The sequence below is a fragment of the Oncorhynchus masou genome, chromosome 12 (assembly GCF_036934945.1).
Source record: "Oncorhynchus masou masou isolate Uvic2021 chromosome 12, UVic_Omas_1.1, whole genome shotgun sequence".
Lineage (NCBI taxonomy): Eukaryota > Metazoa > Chordata > Actinopteri > Salmoniformes > Salmonidae > Oncorhynchus > Oncorhynchus masou.
The window spans coordinates 59,113,037-59,132,496 of NC_088223.1; the positions used below are offsets into that span (position 1 = coordinate 59,113,037).

Here is a 19,460-nt window from a genome sequence, read left to right on the forward strand (position 1 = left end):
CAGGGTTCCAAAGTTAATAGTGAGTTTCAATCATTATTGCATTTTTACCAAATATTCACAATTTAGAGATGGTACTCAAATACATGCTCCTATGCCCCAAGTGTGTTTATTTATTACACTTAAATAATGAGTCCTCTGTTTCTAAACTTTTCTGAATATGATTTCTTACCAAAAGGGGGCACTGTACATCAACAAAATGTGGCTCCAGTAATGGCGCCATAGTTGCCATTAGACAGGCTGGCATTACGCTGTACTTCAACGCATTCTTCTTCCGTTGCTGCTTAATTTAACGATGTGGACAGTTCCTTCACTGTCCTTGATCTGCAGACAAGTAAAGGGAGGCCCCAGCCCAGTCTAACTCTGTGGAAAGACAATACAGTTTAGCATTTCTGGTAGTGGTGAAACAGAAGGACGGACTTTCCAGAGACATAGAATCCACATCTACTGTCTCAATCAAAGCGTGATTGTATCATCTTTATCAGATGACAAAAAGCACGTGTCAAAGATGGACTCCAGCTATTTTTGAACTTTTCCTGTTGAAAAACAGGAGTTGGCCATTCAAGGAGTTGCACTCTGATTTCATCGCCTTTCCCCCTTGCTTGCAGGAACAATAGCGCAACAGTGCCAGGTCATGAGGATACCTGGACCACCTATTGAGATGTGCCTTTTGTTAAGTAAATAAAGTCATAAATGAGGTGAAAAAAGGAGTGTGTTGTTTAGCGCTGGTTGATTTAGGTTACGCTTCCACAGTCACACGAAGTATGTCCATGGCCCCCATGGGTTGAAAGGAAACAGCATCTCGCCTGCAACAAACCTGCTGAAAGTAACTTGTTGTAAGCTGCATAGAGTATATTTGCTGTATTTTAAAGAAGCAATATATACCTTAGTATGTCAATATATACCCCAGTAGATCAATACAATACATCTTCTTTTCACTTCTTTCTTTTAACAACTGCCATAAGTGTTGTTACAAAATACTATGTTATATAACAACTGTGAATTAAAATAATAATAATAATATACATCAATACAATGTACAAAAACAGAATTCTATTTTATATACATATTTACAATCACAACAGAGTATACAAATGTACATATTAGTCAACAAAGCAGGGAAACAATTATACGCTATTTACCTACAAACAATCCAAATAATTCATATCACAATACATACCACAATGTATTGAAACACTTAAACTAAACAGTGTTTGAATTAAAAGGACTATAGCTACCAGAGGTTGGGACAATTCTATCTTGACTCAACTTGACTCAGGCATTGAATTTAATCACAAAGCATGAATTGGAGAATGAACACTGAATAAGCACTGAATTGAACCAAACTAATTCTGATTGCTACACAACTAAAGTAATACTACAAGAACATGGTACACTCACTGCCCTTTTTGGTCAGGTTTCTAAACTGAAAGTTGTAATGTTTGATACCATGTAATGTTTGTAGAATTCCCATAATAACAGAAAAGTAATACACTTGAACTTCCCTGGGTAATGGTCTGATCTATCTTTCCTTCCATAACGGTTATCAAACTAATTCAAAACAACTGGACATGATTCTGCTTTTGTCACCAATTTTCCAGAAGGTTGACTGCATGGTGATTGACCAAAACCTGTAATATTTCTAATACATGCACAGTGCAGAGCAGTTTCATAAACATCCAGAAACTGTAATGTTGACAGATAATCTGGGCCCTTAAATGCTTCCTTAAAGACTAATGTGTCCACTCACATATAAACATGAACACGCAAAGGAGTTATATGCTGAAAAATGTTTTGACTGTGTGTGATTATTCACAAAAGATTCAAGCTGCCTATGTATATGGAAAGACAAAATTCTTCTGAGAAAAACTGAAACACAAATGGCCTTCCAGAAACAGGACATAACTGGTTCAGCTCAAAGGGAATGACAAGTGAATTGGTTATTTCAAACAAACCAAAGCAAAACTAAATAAAGAAAAAGAAATATAAATGGTGTCCATGACAAGCCTTGGGATCATGAACGGTCAACATAGTAACATGAAGAATGTCATTTTTAGGTCATGTTAGTAATTTGGAAAAATTAATCTACAGTATTAATCTGGGTGATTCCATATTTGACAAACAACTTCATTTCAACCCTAAAAAAAACATCCATAAAGACCTTGTTATTTAACAGAGAGAGAGAGAGAAAGAGAGAGAGAGGTAGAGAGAGAGAGAGATTTGCCTACAGATCAATCATTTGTTTTAATCAGTGCACATTCTAACAGAGACATGTTTGTGCTTCAGCTGTGCATGTTCTATTCATCAGAGAACTCTCACACATTGTATTTCTATATTGTATTCAAATGCTTTTACAGTATGTACCCATGTTAGCTAACGACCTATATGCCTCGGTGGATTGATACCACACCTACAATAACATTCACTTCTCCAAATAGGTTTAGTTTGGTAGATAAAAACAAGCATTCTACATTTGTTTAATAATGTATAACAAGTGTTTTATGTACTTTGTCATGACAGAGAGTTATTTTAGTGGAGACTTGAATGACTCCTGTCAACCTTGGTTTCTCAAGCATGTTATGATCAGGGAAACCAAGTTATTCCCTATAAATGCACTATTCTAGAATTAAAGCCTAATGTATTTTTCTTCCCAAAAAATCAGCAACTCCTCCCTTTCTTAATGCTTGACAAGTTGGGTGCATATTTGTCCATAATCAGCACCGAAGATCAGAGTCATCATCACTCTTTGGAAAGAATCTTCCACTCAGAGATAACAGGCAGTGGGTTAATATCATTACACCATTACACCCTAATATCAGGTAGGGTGGGACCTATCAGCTCAGTAGTAGCCTGAGGATGGGGCCTGGCCCAGCCTGAGGGTGGATACTATATGTACTGTACATGTCAACTCAGGAGTAGGTGGGCCTTCTCATCTCCTCATTGGTCGATATGTGATAGATGGTGGTGATGGTTGTAGAGGCAGAGTAGAGTCGGTGGAGTCTCCCACAAACCATAGATGGATATGGTGGTTGAGGGTTGGGTCCTGATTTGACAGTCAGTTTGGTGGGCCTGTGTCTGCTTCTTCAGGAGTGGCTGGCTGGGGGGGCCTCCCCAAGTCGGATGCTCCCCAGGAAGGTGGTGTGGTTGGTCATGCTAATGGAGGTGTCCTCGTACACCATCCTGATGGAGATCCTCTGCCGGGCACGCAGCAGACACACCCCAGCCGTGTAGCAGGTGTTGAACTTGCGCTGTCCAGTCTCGATGCTCCGTGTACAGCGCAGGAACGGCGTCTTGTCCACCATCACCTCATAGCTAGCAATGTCAGTGAAGTTGAGGTAGTAAACCTGGCAGTAGAAGTTATGTGGAGACAAACATGCTATAAATATTGTGTTTAATTCAGAGGGAATAATACAAATATGCACTCTTAGAAAAAAAGGTGCTATCTGGAACCTATAAGTGTTCTTCGGCCTTCCCCATAGGAGAACCCATTGATGAACCCTTTCTGGTTCAAAGTAAGAGCGTGAGCATGCAGATAATGAACTAGACTACTTATATAACTTAATAGGTAATTAACAATGATTTTATTAACAATCATAAAATATAGCAGGCAAACTGGGAAAATTTACCACAGAATAAGATCCACTTTGTACAAGGTGGATCACATTGAAGGGCATGCAATACATTCACTTCACTCATCCAGACATTTCCCTCTGCAGCCAAGAGCACTGATAAAATCAACCACCTGGGTTCTGAGAAATGTAGCCTACAGTATGCCAAATCATTTCAATTGAATACTTGCAAAAGTCATTACATGGGGAAATCTAATTTCTGAATAAGAATGTTTAGGCTCAAAGCTAAGGAGTCTTTATAGATTATGCCTTAGTATTGTAGGCCTTACAACAGACAATTGAGATATTTTGACCTAATCATTGAGATAGCATAATCCACTGGGACTGCAAAGAGAAAGGACGAGTGACATGCAGGTGACAGGAAGAGTTAGGCCCAAGACCATACTCACTTCTACCTGACTATAGATGAAGTAGGTACCATCTACCAGCACCTCCAGCTCCCCAGACCGCGAGTGCATCTTGAACACCTTGTGATGCATGGATATCATTTTCCAGTTTCTCAGTACGCCTTCTGAAAGATCTCAGCGTGAGAAAAGGGCAGTCACTTAACATCCGTCGTTGCCATACAATTACAGACAGGGTTCTTCATTGTTAAAAAATAAACTACAGTAAATACAATATGTGTTTTTCTCCAGCAGTGAATTCATGTTTTTTTATCTCCCCTTTTTCATGGTATCCAATTGGTAGTTACAGTCTTGTCTCATTGCTGCAACTCCTGTACTGACAAAGGTCAAGAGCCTTGCGTCCCCCGAAACATAACCCAACCAAGCCGCACTGCTTCTTGACACAATGCCCACATAACCCGGAGGAAACACCGTACACCTGGCAACTGTGCACTGTGCCCGGCCCGCCGTAGGAGTCACTAGTGCACCATGGGACAAGGACATCCCTGCTGGCCAAACCCTCCCCTAACCCGAACGATGCTGGGCCAATTGTGCACCGCCCCATGGGTCTCCCGGTCACAGCTGGCAGTGACAGAGTCTGGACTCGAACCCAGAATCTCTAGTGGCACAGCTAGCATTGCGATGCAGTGCCTTAGACCACTGCACCACTCGGGAGGCCTGTGAATTAATGTTTTAACTTATAGATGAGTGGGCTGTTAATCAACAAAACTGATGTGTGTGCAACTGTGGAGCAAAACAGCTATCTGACTGTCCAGAATCATATCAACACAGAGACTTGTGCCCCATCGATGAGCACACATCTTTTTAGTGACCTTCTATTCAGATTTATTCTTAGTGGAACAAATAACAAATAAGAGACTTCTTAAGAATGATTTCTGAAAGTAAATTTGGCTTGTTTTCATCCATTAAGTGATGTGACCAGAGTATCTAAAATTTAACTCTTACCTTCCTTGACCTGTATTGTTGTTTCCTGGCCTTGGAGATGTACCACAGCAGGCTGTAACACAACAAGAAAGAATACATTCCTCAAAAAGTGGACATACATAAATACAAATTATCATCAGAACATTGAAAGGGTAACATACCTGGTTATCTCTGACTCTGCCCCCTGTACAGATTAAGAAACAATTACAATGTCAGTTTTTTTAATGAAAGGTTAAAAAACACAAATACATCTCAAATCAGGATTTTGGCCAAATGGAATGAAACTGAGGAGGTACCTGAGGGTCCTTGAAGACCAGGGGGTCCCTGTGGCCCTGGGGGTCCAGCAGGGCCTGGCGGTCCGGGTGGTCCTGAGGGACCCATGGCGTTGTTCCCAGGGATACCTGGGATGCCAGGAATACCTGGTGGCCCCTGTGGCCCTGGAGGGCCTGGGGGGCCAGGTGCACCCGGAGGGCCTTTCTTGCCTAAAAAAAACAAGACATGGAAAGAAATCTGAATTAGTGAGTACTATGACATAAATGAAAATACAAACAACCTCCTCCTCACTGCACCATCACCTGTAGCAATGGAAGCGTTCACTTAAATTTTGCATCACCATGATGATGTGGATGGTGACACTTTGCTTCTTGAAATATTTTGGGACTGTATTACCAGTGGACTAATGAAAGAAAAACACAAATAGTTTTTGACAGAATTTAGGTGTAGATGTACAGTATAAATTATTTTGTGAACTTTACCTTTCTTCCTTTCTTTCCGTTTGTTTCCATGTGATTCTGAAAGAGATAGAACATACAGTTAGAGAGAATCAAACAAGTTAAGGTGGGTGCAGATGCAGTACAATACAAGTTGAAAACACTCCCCCCGGCACAAGATATGCCACTTCTGTTCTCAAAGATATGTCTTTACAGCTTTCCCATCTTTCCATCTCATTTCTCCCCTAGTCTAGATTGCAGAACTAAGTGATAAGGCCCGAGAAGACGGTGTTTGGAGGATATATTGGCACGGGTGTTGTTAGCAAACCGTGCCAATATATCCTCCAAACTCTGGCTTCGAGGGCATTATTACTGGTTACCAACATATTCAAATAATGATTGACATATCTTCATTTACAATTTTATTTTTATGAATTTATTCATACTATTTAATCCTACCACAATATACAAAACGTTTATTCTATCGATTGCCAGTTGCCAGAGACGCGACCCAGTCGTTCAGTCTTTTTGTTCTGTATCTATGGACCCGACCCGATGGCTGGCAAAGTTCTTATCCCTTACTTGCTAGCTAGCCAACTACGGCTAAATTACAGTCACATCAAACAGTGCAGCCAGAATAACAACAGTAGCTGCATATGTATTTGTTTCAGCTGTTTTCTAGTGACATTTATTTGGACACATCTATAACAATGAGCTAATAAGGAGCGATTTTGCCTGGCATAGAAAATGTGCTCTCTCGTCAGGACACTGATGTTCAGAGCAGCTAGCCAACAACACAGCAAATACAATCATTTGAAACTGAAGCTGGAAAGACTGCAAACTAGCAGCTCTTCGTTTCGTTTGACCTTTTTTCAATTGGCATTTCTTTGTATATATCCCAAAAATTATGCCAGCTGATTCATGATTTCAAGATTTAGCCCGTGGTAACTTGTGGAATAGTCACTGGCTGGAATGTGGTTTCAACCAATAAACATTCAGGATTAGACCCACCCGTTGTATAATTAAAAATAGAGTCATATATTACTGTAGAAGCATGTAGAGCAAATTATTAGAGTTAGCTTGAGGTGGTTTGTGCCTAACACAAGGTGAACCCAACTGAAAAGGAATCAACATGCTATTGTCCTGAAATGAATATGATTTACTCTCAACAAATACGATTTAAAAATGGTCTGTCCATAAAATTAGAAGGCATAGTTTTCTGAGGACAGCCATTATCTCTCCATTCCTTGTATATGTACTGTATCAAGATAACGTCTTGAGACATAAATAGATTTTCTCCTAAAAAATCTTTCATGAGTGATAAAAAATCTGGAACACGTTAGGAGTGAAAAAACAGAAATGCCAAAAGTCTTTGTATCACAGGCGAGCAGGAGGTGGTCTGAGAGTAATTATAATTGAAAGACTCAGGAATTTTACTGATTTGAGGAAAATATCTCTAAAGGTGGTTTTCATTGTTTATACTGCTGTATGTTGCAGTTCAGGTTGTAAAAATACCGGTAATTTACAAAAGTTACCGGAAACTTCATTTTGGTAATGAAGAGAAAATATATGACAATCTATCGTAACTTTGGTCATTTATACTTAAATAACTTTTAAAAAATGTATTCATATATAGCATTAATTTATTATATATATTACATGAGTTCGAGACCATATGGTTAAAGAGAAAATAGCCTAATTAATGAAAAGATTTTCTAATCAACAATGGCATTATATTTTATTCACTTTGCAACTCTTCAAACTATTGACTGTGTTCACAACCACCAGTTTGACGTCAAAATATTGACAACAAATACATATTGACATAGTACAATAAATAAAAGTGTGTAAAAAATATGTAAAGAATATTTCATGCTGAAACCCTCATATTAACATCAATGATATTCACTAAGTTGATGGTTTATATTTAGGATAATGTTTTACAGATTTGTCATTCAATTTTTAATTTTAAAATCATTTATTTTTCATGTGATTAACCCAACACAGTGGGCAAGAGATAATTACAGACGACTGAAGTACTCAAAGGGGCCACTAGATGTCTTGTGATGGATTACATAAAATCCTTGAAAGATACCAAAATTCTGGAAGTTTATTGGTAAATGTCTAAAGTTTCCAGTAATATACCCTCCTTTTGCAACCCTAGTTGCAGTTGCGTTGGCTATGTCAAACAACATAAACAGAGAATTTGAGTTTGCCATCCTTTGAGAAGCTTTTCTTCCAAGTTTTGACATGGAATGAAAAGAACCTAAGAGCATTGTGTGTTACATGCGTCATAAAAACAACTTTCAAGAAAGCAAATCTGGAGATATGTCACATTCCAAAAGTTAGAGGAATATTTTCGAACAGACTTTCAGAAAGAAATTACTTTCAAGAGATGTTCAACAAATCCCAATCATTGTGCCCATGAAGGCCATGAGTAGCCTGACAACTCACATGAAATCATTCAGCTGATCTGTCGTTTGCTACATACTTCAGTTTGAGACTGCCATCATTGAAGTTGGTTGTGGTGATAAGGAGCATGAGGGGCATTGTACAAAACTAAACAAAGTCATCAGCGATTGGATCGTCTCTAACCAATCAGAGTATCAAAGCCAATTACACATTTAAAACTGCTGTTTCACCATGTGTGTTCTGGCTCTGGCCCAACCAATCGGTTTCAGGACCAATCAGATGGCCCAAATTTGTTCGCATTTGGTTAAGGGTCGAGGAGGTACTCAAATCCAGACTCATTGCGGAGAAGAAACTAACATCTGTGGACGTAGCGTTTGGCCAGAGCATTTGGCCAGAGTCTGGGTAGCCAGGCAAGCCCATGAGGGCCCTGTTTTTAAAAACACTTGTTATTAATTAATAGTGAGAGATGCTGTGCCACTGTGCCCACTGCGGTGGCACTGTGGTATATTTGGAGCTGTTTCTTTGTATAAGAGTGTGTTAGGGTTTCCCGAAAACAAATTCCCTAACCACAGCTTTCATAGTTGTCAGGTACTGCATGGGACTGGCTGAACACAATGTAATTCATGTTAGGACTCCAAAAACAATAAGACTTGGATGTTACTGGACACGTATCACAGTCTAGGATGGACAGTCAAAGTAAAATGGCCTGTAATGACTGCACAGCACACATCGTTTCTTGTAGTTGAATTGCAAGAATGGACCCATCCAAAGCGCAGCAATTATACAATTTGAAAAGAATACCCTAACAACCTTGCTCAACTCATATAAACAACATCTGTGCAGCAACTAAGTGAAAATACGCAAGAAGACTGTCAACGACACTGTAAAACCTGTGATATACATGTGTGCCTGTTTGTCTTAGAATTATTTTCTCAATAAATGCCATAATTTTGCTGTTTTAATTTCCATTGTTTCTTGATGTTGTCGAGATGTCTTCTCACCCAATCTATTTTTCTCAATTCATAAGCGTTCAAAAGTATGAAGAACAATTTGCTTAAGACACTAGCTTTCAAGTTTGTATTTATTCCAGATGACTTTCTTTCCAAATGAGTTCAATAGTTCCTTTGATGAGCAAGATAAATGTATACCATGGCTAACTATGCATCCGAATGGTGAATAACTCTACAGTGAAGACAAAAAGAATTGACCACACACGGAACAGACTCCAAAATATTTCAATTCACTGGATCTTCCTTTGGTTTGTCAAATGTGCATACAGGCCCAACTGTGCTAAAATATAAAAAACTTTACATGCAGGAACTATATTGTATAAAGAAGATAGAAGTGCTCCTCATATTAAGGGAAACTGTCCACCTACAGCACCACCCAGTAATTCATCTGCTCAAAATCCTAGCAAAGAAATCGCTGAATTGGTCATAGCAAGAAAAGAGCCAAAATGAGAATGACTCGTTAAACAACTTACACATTTGTTGGATCAGTGATAACATAACACTTTTTACTTTGTTTTCATTGGCAGCCATATAGGAAATGACTGTTTTACTGGGAAGAGGACTAGAAAGCTAGGAGCACAGTTGATTTCACCAACTTCTATAGATTCACAATCTAGAGCATTCTTTCAGGCTGCATCGCCTGGTACTGATGCGTTGGGCTGTACCGCATGGCTCTCCAGAGATGGTGCGGTCGGCCCAACGCATCACCGGGAAACACTGCCTGCCCTCCAGGACATCTACAGCACCCGGTGTCATAGGAAGGCCAAGAAGAACCTAAGGCACCGAGCCACGGTCTGTTCACTCTGCTACCATCGTGCAGACAGAGACAGTACAGGTGTATCAAAGACAGGACAGAGAGACAAAACAGCTTGTTCAACAGACCATCACTAGTCAGCCACCGCCCGGTACTCTGCCTGGCAGCTTTGAGACTGTCACTAGCCCGTTACCACCTGGTACTCCCCTGCACCTTAAAGACTGTCACTAGCCCGTTACCACCTGGTACTCCCCTGCACCTTAAAGACTGTCACTAGCCTGTTACCACCTGGTACTCCCCTGCACCTTAAAGACAGTCACTCGCCCGTTACCACCTGGTACTCCCCTGCACCTTAAAGACTGTCACTAGCCCGCTACCACCTGGTACTCCCCTGCACCTTAAAGACTGTCACTAGCCCGTTACCACCTGGTACTCCCCTGCACCTTAAAGACTGTCACTAGCCCGCTACCACCTGGTACTCCCCTGCACCTTAAAGACAGTCACTAGCCCGTTACCACCTGGTACTCCCCTGCACCTTAAAGACTGTCACTAGCCCGCTACCACCTGGTACTCCCCTGCACCTTAAAGACAGTCACTAGCCCGTTACCACCTGGTACTCCCCTGCACCTTAAAGACTGTCACTAGCCCGCTACCACCTGGTACTCCCCTGCAACCATGTACAGTGCCTTCAGAATGTATTCACATCCTTGACTTTTCCCACATTTTGTTGCGTTACTGCAATTTAAAATGTATTCAATTTCCGATTTTGTGTCAATACCCCACACAATACCCGTTTTTACATAGGTTTGGTGTGTGTTCAGGTTTGGCTGGTTCTCAATCAGAGTCAGGTGATTCTCGTTGTCTCTGATTGGGAACCGTATTTAGGTAGCCTGGGTTTCGCTTTGTATTTCGTGGGTGATTGTTCCTGTCTCTGTGTTAGTGTTCACCAGTCAGGCTGTAATAGGTTTCACGTTCCGTTTTGTTGTTTTGTATTTATTAGTTATTTCATGTATAGTTTCGTTATTTGTTTCACTAATAAACATGAGTAACCAACACGCTGCATTTCGGTCCGACTTTCTTGCGACAAACGAAGAACGTCGTTACAAATAGTGTATTAAAGTGAATTGAAAAAAATAACATGTTTCACAAAATTCAAAACAGTAAAAAACGGAAAAGTGGTGAGTGCATATTGCCCAGCAACAGCCCCAAAACATCACTGCTCTAGAGGAGATCTGCATGGAGGAATGGGCCAAAATACCAGCAACAGTGTGTGAAAACCTTGTGAAGACTTACAGAAAACATTTGACCTCTGTCATTGCCAACAAAGGGTATGAAACAAAGTATTGAGATAAAGTTTTGTTATTGACCAAATACTTATTTTCCACCATAATTTGCAAATAAATTCATAAAAAATCCTACAATGTGATTTTCTGGATTTTTTTTCTCATTTTGTCTGTCATAGTTGAAGTGTACCTATGATTAAAATTACAGGCCTCTCTCATATTTTTAAGTGGGAGAACTTGCACAATTGGTGGCTGACTAAATACTTTTTTTGCCCCACTGTATTCACCCACTTTGCTATGAAGCCCCTAAATAAGATCTGGTGCAACCAATTACCTTCAGAAGTCACATAATTACTTACGTAAATAAAGTCCACAATCTAAGTGTGTGTGCAATCTAAGTGTGTGCAATCTAAGTGTCACATGGTCTGTCACATGATCTCAGTCTATATACACCTGTTCTGAAAGGTCCCAGAGTCTTCAACACCACAAAGCAAGGGGCACCACCACGCAAGCGGCACCATGAAGACCAAGGAGCTCTCCAAACAGGTCAGGGACAAAGTTGTGGAGAAGTACAGATCAGGGTTGGGTTATAAAAAAATATCTGAAACTTTGAACATCCCACAGAGCACCATTAAATCCATTATTTAAACATGGAAAGAATATGGCATCACAACGAACCTGCCAAGAGGGGGCCGCCCACCAAAACTCACGGGCGAGGCATGGAGGGCATTAATAAGAGAGACAACAAAGAGACCAAAGATAACCACGAAGGAGCTGCAAAGCTCTATAGTGGAGATTGGAGTATCTGTCCATAGGACCACTTTAAGCCGTACACTCCACAGAGCTGGGCTTTATGGGAGAGTGGACAGAAAAAAGCTATTGCTTAAAGAACAAAATAAGCAAACATGTTTGGTATATGCCAAAGGGCATGTGGGAGACTCCCCAAACATATGGAAGAAGGTACTCTGGTCAGATGAGACTAAAATGGAGCTTTTTGGCCATCGAGGAAAACGCTATGTCTGGCGCAAACACCTCCCATCACCCTGTGAACACATCCCCACAGTGAAGCATGGTGCTGGCAGCATCATCGGCAGTGAATGGGAAACTGGTCAGAATTGAAGGAATTGATGGATGGCGCTAAATACAGGGAAATTCTTGAGGGAAACCTTTCAGTCTTCCAGAGATTTGAGACTGGGACGGAGGTTCACCTTCCAGCAGGACAATGGCCCTAAGCGCATACTGCTGAAGCAACACTCGAGTGGTTGAAGGGGCAACATTTAAATGTCTTGGAATGGCCTAGTAATCCAATTGAGAATCTGTGTTATGACTTAAAGATTGCTGTACACCATTGGAACCCATCCAACTTGAAGGAGCTGGAGCAGTTTTGCCTTGAATAATGGGCAAAAATCCCAGTGGCTAGATGTGCCAAGCTTATAGAGACATACCCCAAGAGACTTGCAGCTGTAATTGCTGCAAAAGGTGGCTCTTCAAAGTTTTAATTTTGGGTGTTGAATAGTTATTCACGCTCAAGTTTTCTGTTTTTTTGTCTGCCCAGGGAGGTGAATACTTTCGCAAGCCACTGTAATTACAAATGAAAAGCTGAAATGTCTTGAGTCAATAAGTATTCAACCCTTTTGTTACGGCAAGCCTAAATAAGTTCAGGAGTAAAAATGTGCTAAACAAGTCACATAATAAGTTGCAGGGACTCCGTCTGTGTTCAATAAGTAAGGGATAATCAACGAGGATCTATGTGTTCTAAGGAAAAAATGATAAATTACGTGGAAGGTGTAGCGGAGTGGAACTGACCTTTCACGGAGTTGCATTGTCTTTCATATAACGTATAGAGCCCCAAGTTGATAAAAAAAAATAAAAAAAATAATGTGCATATATTGTACAATCCAGGTGTGCAATGCTCTTAGAGACTGGCACTGTGTATAGAAACATTGAACATTGGTCACTTTAACAATGTAACGATATGCGCTGATAGTCGGGTGTTTTAATAAATAAATGGAACATAACACAAATCAAGAAAAACGGACCACGCACAGACATGAAACAGAAACAATGACTGGGGAAGAAACCAAAGGAAGTGACATATAAAGGGCAGGTAATCAAGGAGGTGATGGAGTCAAGGTGAGTATCATTATGTGTGTAACACTGGTGACAGCCCTAACGCGCAGCCTGGAGACCAAGAGGGCGGAGAGGGAGCACACGTGACAGTACCTCCTCCCCAACGTGTGGCTCCAGCCGCAGGAAGATGACGATCCAAGGGATCAGCAGTGGACCTGTCACCTCTGCGGAGGTGCAGAAACCTGACAAACCGGCTGAGGATTGGGTGCCTGATGAGCCGGCTGAGACCTCCCCAGTTGCCTCGGTTGAGGCACGGGAACCTGTTCACCCAGCTTAGGCATGGGAGCCTATCGAACCCGCTGAGGCATGGGAACCTACAAACCGACTGAGGCCTCCCAGGTAGCTCCGGCTCCAACACTCAGACCGACATCACCCCAACACAAAAAAACCCCTCCCCGATGCTTCCCTTTGTTGAGTCGTCAATCTGTAACGTGTACGCCGAGAGTCAGGAAGCAAGTTCAGGGAGTGAGTGTTTTAATAAATAAACGTAACATAATACCAATCACGAACAATGCACAGACATGACACTGGAACAGAAACAATGACGCCTGGGTAAGGAACCAAAGGTAGTTGTCATGTTGGTATGAAAGATCGGGAGACAGGCACAGTACCCCCCGACGCACAGTAGCCCCCCCCCTTCAGCAGCTGCTGAAGTTGCGTCGTCGTAGGACGGACCCGTTGCAGCGATGTCGGCCGACCTAGTTACAGCTGCCGCCGGTGGTGCCGGACGGACCAGTCACAGAGTCGTCGGACGGGCCATTCCCGCTGTCTCCCTTTATGGTCGATTATTCTGTCACATTGGTATGTAAGATCGGGAGACAGGCACAGGAATGCGTAATAGTTTTTTTTATTAAGCCCAAATTACTGCATGCCGTGTAAAAGCAAGGGGACGAAGACCAAACAAATACGTAACAAAACACAGGGTAGAAACCCAAAACAAAAGAGCAAGGAGTACCTCGAATAAATAACACACAAGCACAATGATTAACACACGGAGTGAGACCCCTTATCATCTGCGCAAACCACAATTGCAAGAAAGCCAAAACACACAACACAGGTACTCACACGCACCACACGACATAGTAACAATAATTGACTGCCCAATGGAAACCAAAGGGCACACTTATACAAGTACTAATCATTGGGAATACGGGACAGGTGTGCGTAATGAAAGTTCCAGAGGGATCCGTGACAGGTATAGGGAAGGTAATCCGGGAAGTGATGGAGTCCAGGCACAGTAAGTCTGACGCGCAGGTGCGCGTAACGATGGTGACAGGTGTGCGCCATAACGAGCAGCCTGGTGACCTAGAGGTCGGAGAGGGAGCACGTGACAAACAATGTTTGCATACTGTTTTACCCACTTTATATGTATATACTGTATCGAATTCATGACTCATCCTATATAACTACTGCTGTACACACTTTTTCAATTCATATACTGTCCATAATGTCTAAACACACCATTTATATATATATATATTTATATACAGGACTCTGACATTGCTCGTTGTGATATTGCTCGTTCTGAAATTTCTGATATGTCAACTTTTAATTTTAAAATGATGTGTGTATTGTTATTGTATTGCTAGATATTATTGCACTGTAAGCATTTTTGGTTGCACCTGAGATATCATCTGCAAATCTGTGTACGCGACCAATGATTTGAGATTTTTTAAAAGCATTCAGCAACCTCACATTGTAACCAGTGTGAAATGGCTCGCTAGTTAGTTGTGCGCACTAGTAGCGTTTCCATCGGTGATGTCACTCACTTTGAGATCTTGAAGTTGTTTTTTTTCCTTGCTCTGAGAGGGCTGTGGCATTTGTAGAGCGATAGGTAACGATGCTTTGTGGGTGACTGTTGTTGTTGATGTGTGCAGAGGGTCCCTGATTCAAGTCCAGGTTCAGGCATGGAGAGTGATGGAAGCAATAGGCCTACTGTTACATTGGCACTGTAATCCGGATCACTCAGTTAGGCACTGCCCGGTTGCTGTGGTAAAGGGGGGTGGGTGAGTGTAACCGGTGTGAAATGGCTAGCTAGTTAATGATACGCACTAGCAAGGTTTCAATTGGTGACGTCACTCGCTCTGAGACTGTGGAAGAAGTTGTTTCCCTTGCTCTGCAAATGTTGTGGATTGTGTGGTGCGATTGGTAAGGATGCTTCTTGGGTGACTTGTTGATGTGTGCAGAGGGTCCCTGGTTTGAGCCCAGGTAGGGGCAAAGAGAGGGACAGAAGCAATACTGATACATCAGCACACAGATAGTTCGAAAAAAACACATGTTGATTAATCATCAATCAGGTAAAATATTTGTGCTCTATATTTTTATATCAGTACCAAAATAACCATATGCATAGACCCTATGTGAGAAAGTACAACAATATGTCTATTTTCACTGAGAAGTTCTGTGTATATTGACAGATTGTACTATGTGTTTAATGTTGGACTTAACACTCCTTTGCTTGGTTTGGATGAAACATGCAATAGTTGGAGAGTGAGACGGAATCACTGATGCTTAAAAAACAATCTCTCCTCCATCCCAAGTGTGTCTGCTTACTTTCACGACTGTACTATATCAGTCAACATGGATAGTTTGTTACCAGTGGATAGATAGTTGCAGTAAAGCTTACGCCCTTTCACTCTATAGCCATAAGTATGTTTTACGTTCAGGTTGTCAGCCACAAAGTGTTGTCACGAAAGATCAACATGCCCACAGCATTGAACATACCCTGCCTTGACAATAGACTAGCAATACATGTTGCTGAAGAAATCATGGTTATTTTCAGCATCATACATTCTCCCCAGCAACAAGTTTACTCTTGTTGCTGGGGAGTACATGATGATCACTCCAACCCATCACCCTGGTACAGGTCCTGGGCCAGACGAGCTCCATTAAGCACTCGCCCACACACACACACACACATACACACTGCTCATAACTCAGCTGTTTTTACAACAGGTGTCCCCACTTAAGCACATGGCTCAGCACAGCCTCTAGAGGTGCACAAGGAATTTTATGGGTGGGGATATGGGTAATAAATACTGGTCAATGTGTTATGGAGAGGCAGGGGAACAAAACAACAAAGAGAGAGAACAAGGCTGTCCCCAGTGTGACACAGCTCTAATGGCCGTACAGTCATGAGAATTGATTTCTGAAAAGAATCCCCATCTGTAAACAGATTGTGACAAAAAAGTGGTAAAATGCTTTAATGAATGGAACAAATTAGCATCAAAGAGGGCCAACATTGAAAACACATTTTCACAACACGTACTACAAAAACACATCTGCTGTGAAATGGCTTGCAAAGGCAAACTGCATATTTATGAAGGCAAAGTGCATCTGACATGAAAGAGAAATTATTATTTTGGCAAATGCTTCAGTACCAGCTCCTTTGGTCTGATAACGCAGAGGGCTCTTTCAAGTCCTCTCCCAGGGCCAGCTGATTGACTTCCATCATTAACACATCCAGTAATGGTTAAACAGCTGAGGACTGCTGTATCCCACACTGTAGTGTTAACTGTTTACCATCAAAAGGTACACATGGTCCTTAGGTCGGTCTACCATTTGGAATCAATACAAAACATTTGCACTGGGGTAACCTCAGTTATTTTGGTTACATGTGACAGACACTGTTCTTACTAGCAGTTTGCACAGTCTGGCATATGTCAGATGTCACATCACACTGCCAGAAGCATATTTAGCTATGATGTTGGTTAGCATCCCAGCTAGCACATAACATTGTGGGAACCATATGTTTCTTAGAACTTGGTGAGAGAGTGGTTGTCATATGGTTATTTTGTATACGACCTTCCCACAACCTTCTGGGAATGGTGCAGGATTGTTGCTTGGCTTTGGAACATTCTAAGCACATTTAAGGAACTGGACAAAAAAAACATGATTTTGGGGGGTATTTTATTACTATAACAGAAGGTTTACTAATATGTCAAACATGGTTACATTTATTTCCATTTTCGGTAATGTTCTAGGAACGTTCTCCAACTTGTTTGATGTTGGGAATGTTCTCAAATAGTTCAGGAAAACATTAAGAAACAATGTTCTTCCGTCAGAATTTCAGTACTCCAGTTAAATAAATTTTAAGCAAAAGTAAAAATAAAACTTCAGCATAATGTTTCCAACACGTTTACTCATGGTTCTATTTAAAGTAATGTCCCCAAACATTAAGAAACATTTCCATAAAAAATACAAGAAAACTTTAGTAACGTTCAGAAAACATTCTAAAAATGTTTAAAAACATATACATTCTGTTCTCAGCATCAACAAAACTCTATCCTCAATCTTGTTAAGTGTGTTCTGGTGTGTTGAACATGCCCACTAATTGGCCACACCTGATCTTAATTAGTGTTTGTTTCCTTTGAAATGTTGTAATTTTGAATAGACAAAAATGAACAGCTTTGTCTGAGTTAAAAAAAAACATGGCATGCTTGCTCCATCCTGGTGGCACAGTAGAGTAATTCCATGGCTACAGAACAGAAAATCATAGGTTTGAATCTCACAGATGCCATTCCACAATAAAAAAAGAAATGTGTTTGCATGATTAGTGCCTAAGCAAATACATTTAAAATCAAATTGTATTAGTCACATGCACCGAATACAACAGATGTAGACCTTATAGGGAAATGCTTACTTGCGAGCCCCTAATCATAATGCAGCTTTAAAAAATACAGAAAAGTACAAGAAATAAAAGTAACAAGTAATTAAAGAGCAGCAGTAAAATAACAATAGCAAGACTATATACAGGGGGTACCGGTACAGAGTCAATGTGGGGGGGGGGCACCGGGGGCGGTTATGCCATTTAGTTATTGAAGTGGTGTTTATCAACAGAGTCTTATGGCATTTAATTGGGTGTTTAGGAGTCTTATGGCTTGGGGGTAGAAGCTGTATAGAAGCCTCTTGGACCTAGACTTGGCGTTCCGGTATCGCTTGCTGTGCGGTAGCAGAGAGAACAGTCTATGGCTAGGGTGGCTGGAGCCTTTGACAATTTTTAGAGCCTTCTTCTGACACCACCTCGTATAGAGGTCCTGGATGGCAGGAAGATCGTGTGATGTACTGGGCTGTTCGCACTGCCCTCTGTAGTGCCTTGCGGTCAGAGACCGAGAAGTTGCCATACCAGGCAGTGATGCAACCATGCTCTCGATGGTGCAGCTGTAGAACCGTTTGAGGATCTGAGGACCCATGCCAAATCTTTTCTGTCTCCTGAGAGGGAATAGGTTTTGTATTGCCCTCTTCACGACTGTCTTGTTGTGCTTGGACCATGTTAGTTTGTTGGTGATGTGTACACCAAGGAACTTGAAGCTCTCAACCTGCTCCACTGCTGCCCCATCGATGAGAATGGGGGCATGCTCAGTCCTCTTTTTCCTTTAGTCCTCAGTCACCTCCTTTGTCTTGAGCACATTGAGGGAGAGATAGTTGTCCTGGCACCACACGGCCAGGTCCCTGACCTTATCCCTACAGGCTGTCTTGTCGTTGTCGGTGATCAGGCCTACCACGGTTGTGTCATCGGCAAACTTAATGATGGTGTTGGAGTCGTGCCTTACCGTGCAGTTATGAGTGAACAGGGAGTACAGGAGGGGACTGAGGACGCACCCCTGAGGGGCCCCTGTGTTGAGGATCAGCGTGGCGGATGTGTTGTTACCCCTCCCTTACCACCTGGGGGAGGACTGTCAGGAAGTCCAGGATCCAGTTGCAGAGGGAGGTGTTTAGTCCCAGGGTCCTTAGTTTATTGATGAGCTTTGAGGGCGCTATGGTGTTGAATGCTGAGCTCTAGTCAATGAATAGCATTCTCAAGTAGGTGTTCCTTTTGTCCAGGTGGGAAAGGGCAGTGTGGAGTGCAATAGAGATTGCATCATCTGTGGATGATTCCATGTGCTTGGATTTCAAAACAGTTAACCTAAGCTAGCAGTCTTATTGAAACATGTTCTCAGAATGTTTTTTAATTACCTTACCTTCTCAGAACATTAATACAACCTCTCAGGAAAACATTCAGGGAACCATAGTAAAATGTTCTCAGAACCTCCCTGCAAACAAAAAATTAATGTTCCCAGAACAGGCAAAATCTTCACATCTGTTCTCAGAACGTTTAAAAAACGTTCAGTTTTACCGGTCAGGAAACTTATGGCTTCATTCCCAGAACTAATGGGCAACCAAAAATGTATGTTTCCACAACTTTCAAGGAAGCAAATGTGCTAGCTG

General features: G+C 41.5%; 1 protein-coding gene across 2 annotated transcripts in view; it reads right to left on the reverse strand.

Moving 5' to 3' along the window:
* Positions 1–1,078: 1,078 nt before the first annotated feature.
* The window catches only part of LOC135550515 (ectodysplasin-A-like), a 60,963-nt gene continuing 42,581 nt past the window's right edge, over positions 1,079–19,460 (reverse strand). Inside the window, exons 3-8 of one of the 2 annotated variants that reach the window (XM_064981418.1) lie at positions 5,710–5,745; positions 5,251–5,436; positions 5,116–5,138; positions 4,976–5,027; positions 4,016–4,137; positions 1,079–3,341 (exon numbers count right to left, since the gene is read on the reverse strand). In XM_064981418.1, the coding sequence (XP_064837490.1) occupies positions 3,081–3,341; positions 4,016–4,137; positions 4,976–5,027; positions 5,116–5,138; positions 5,251–5,436; positions 5,710–5,745 (680 nt within the window). In that variant the 3' untranslated portion in view covers positions 1,079–3,080. Of the gene's footprint in view, positions 3,342–4,015; positions 4,147–4,975; positions 5,028–5,115; positions 5,139–5,250; positions 5,437–5,709; positions 5,746–19,460 lie in introns of both variants that reach the window. The other variant, XM_064981417.1, reaches the window with a different exon arrangement.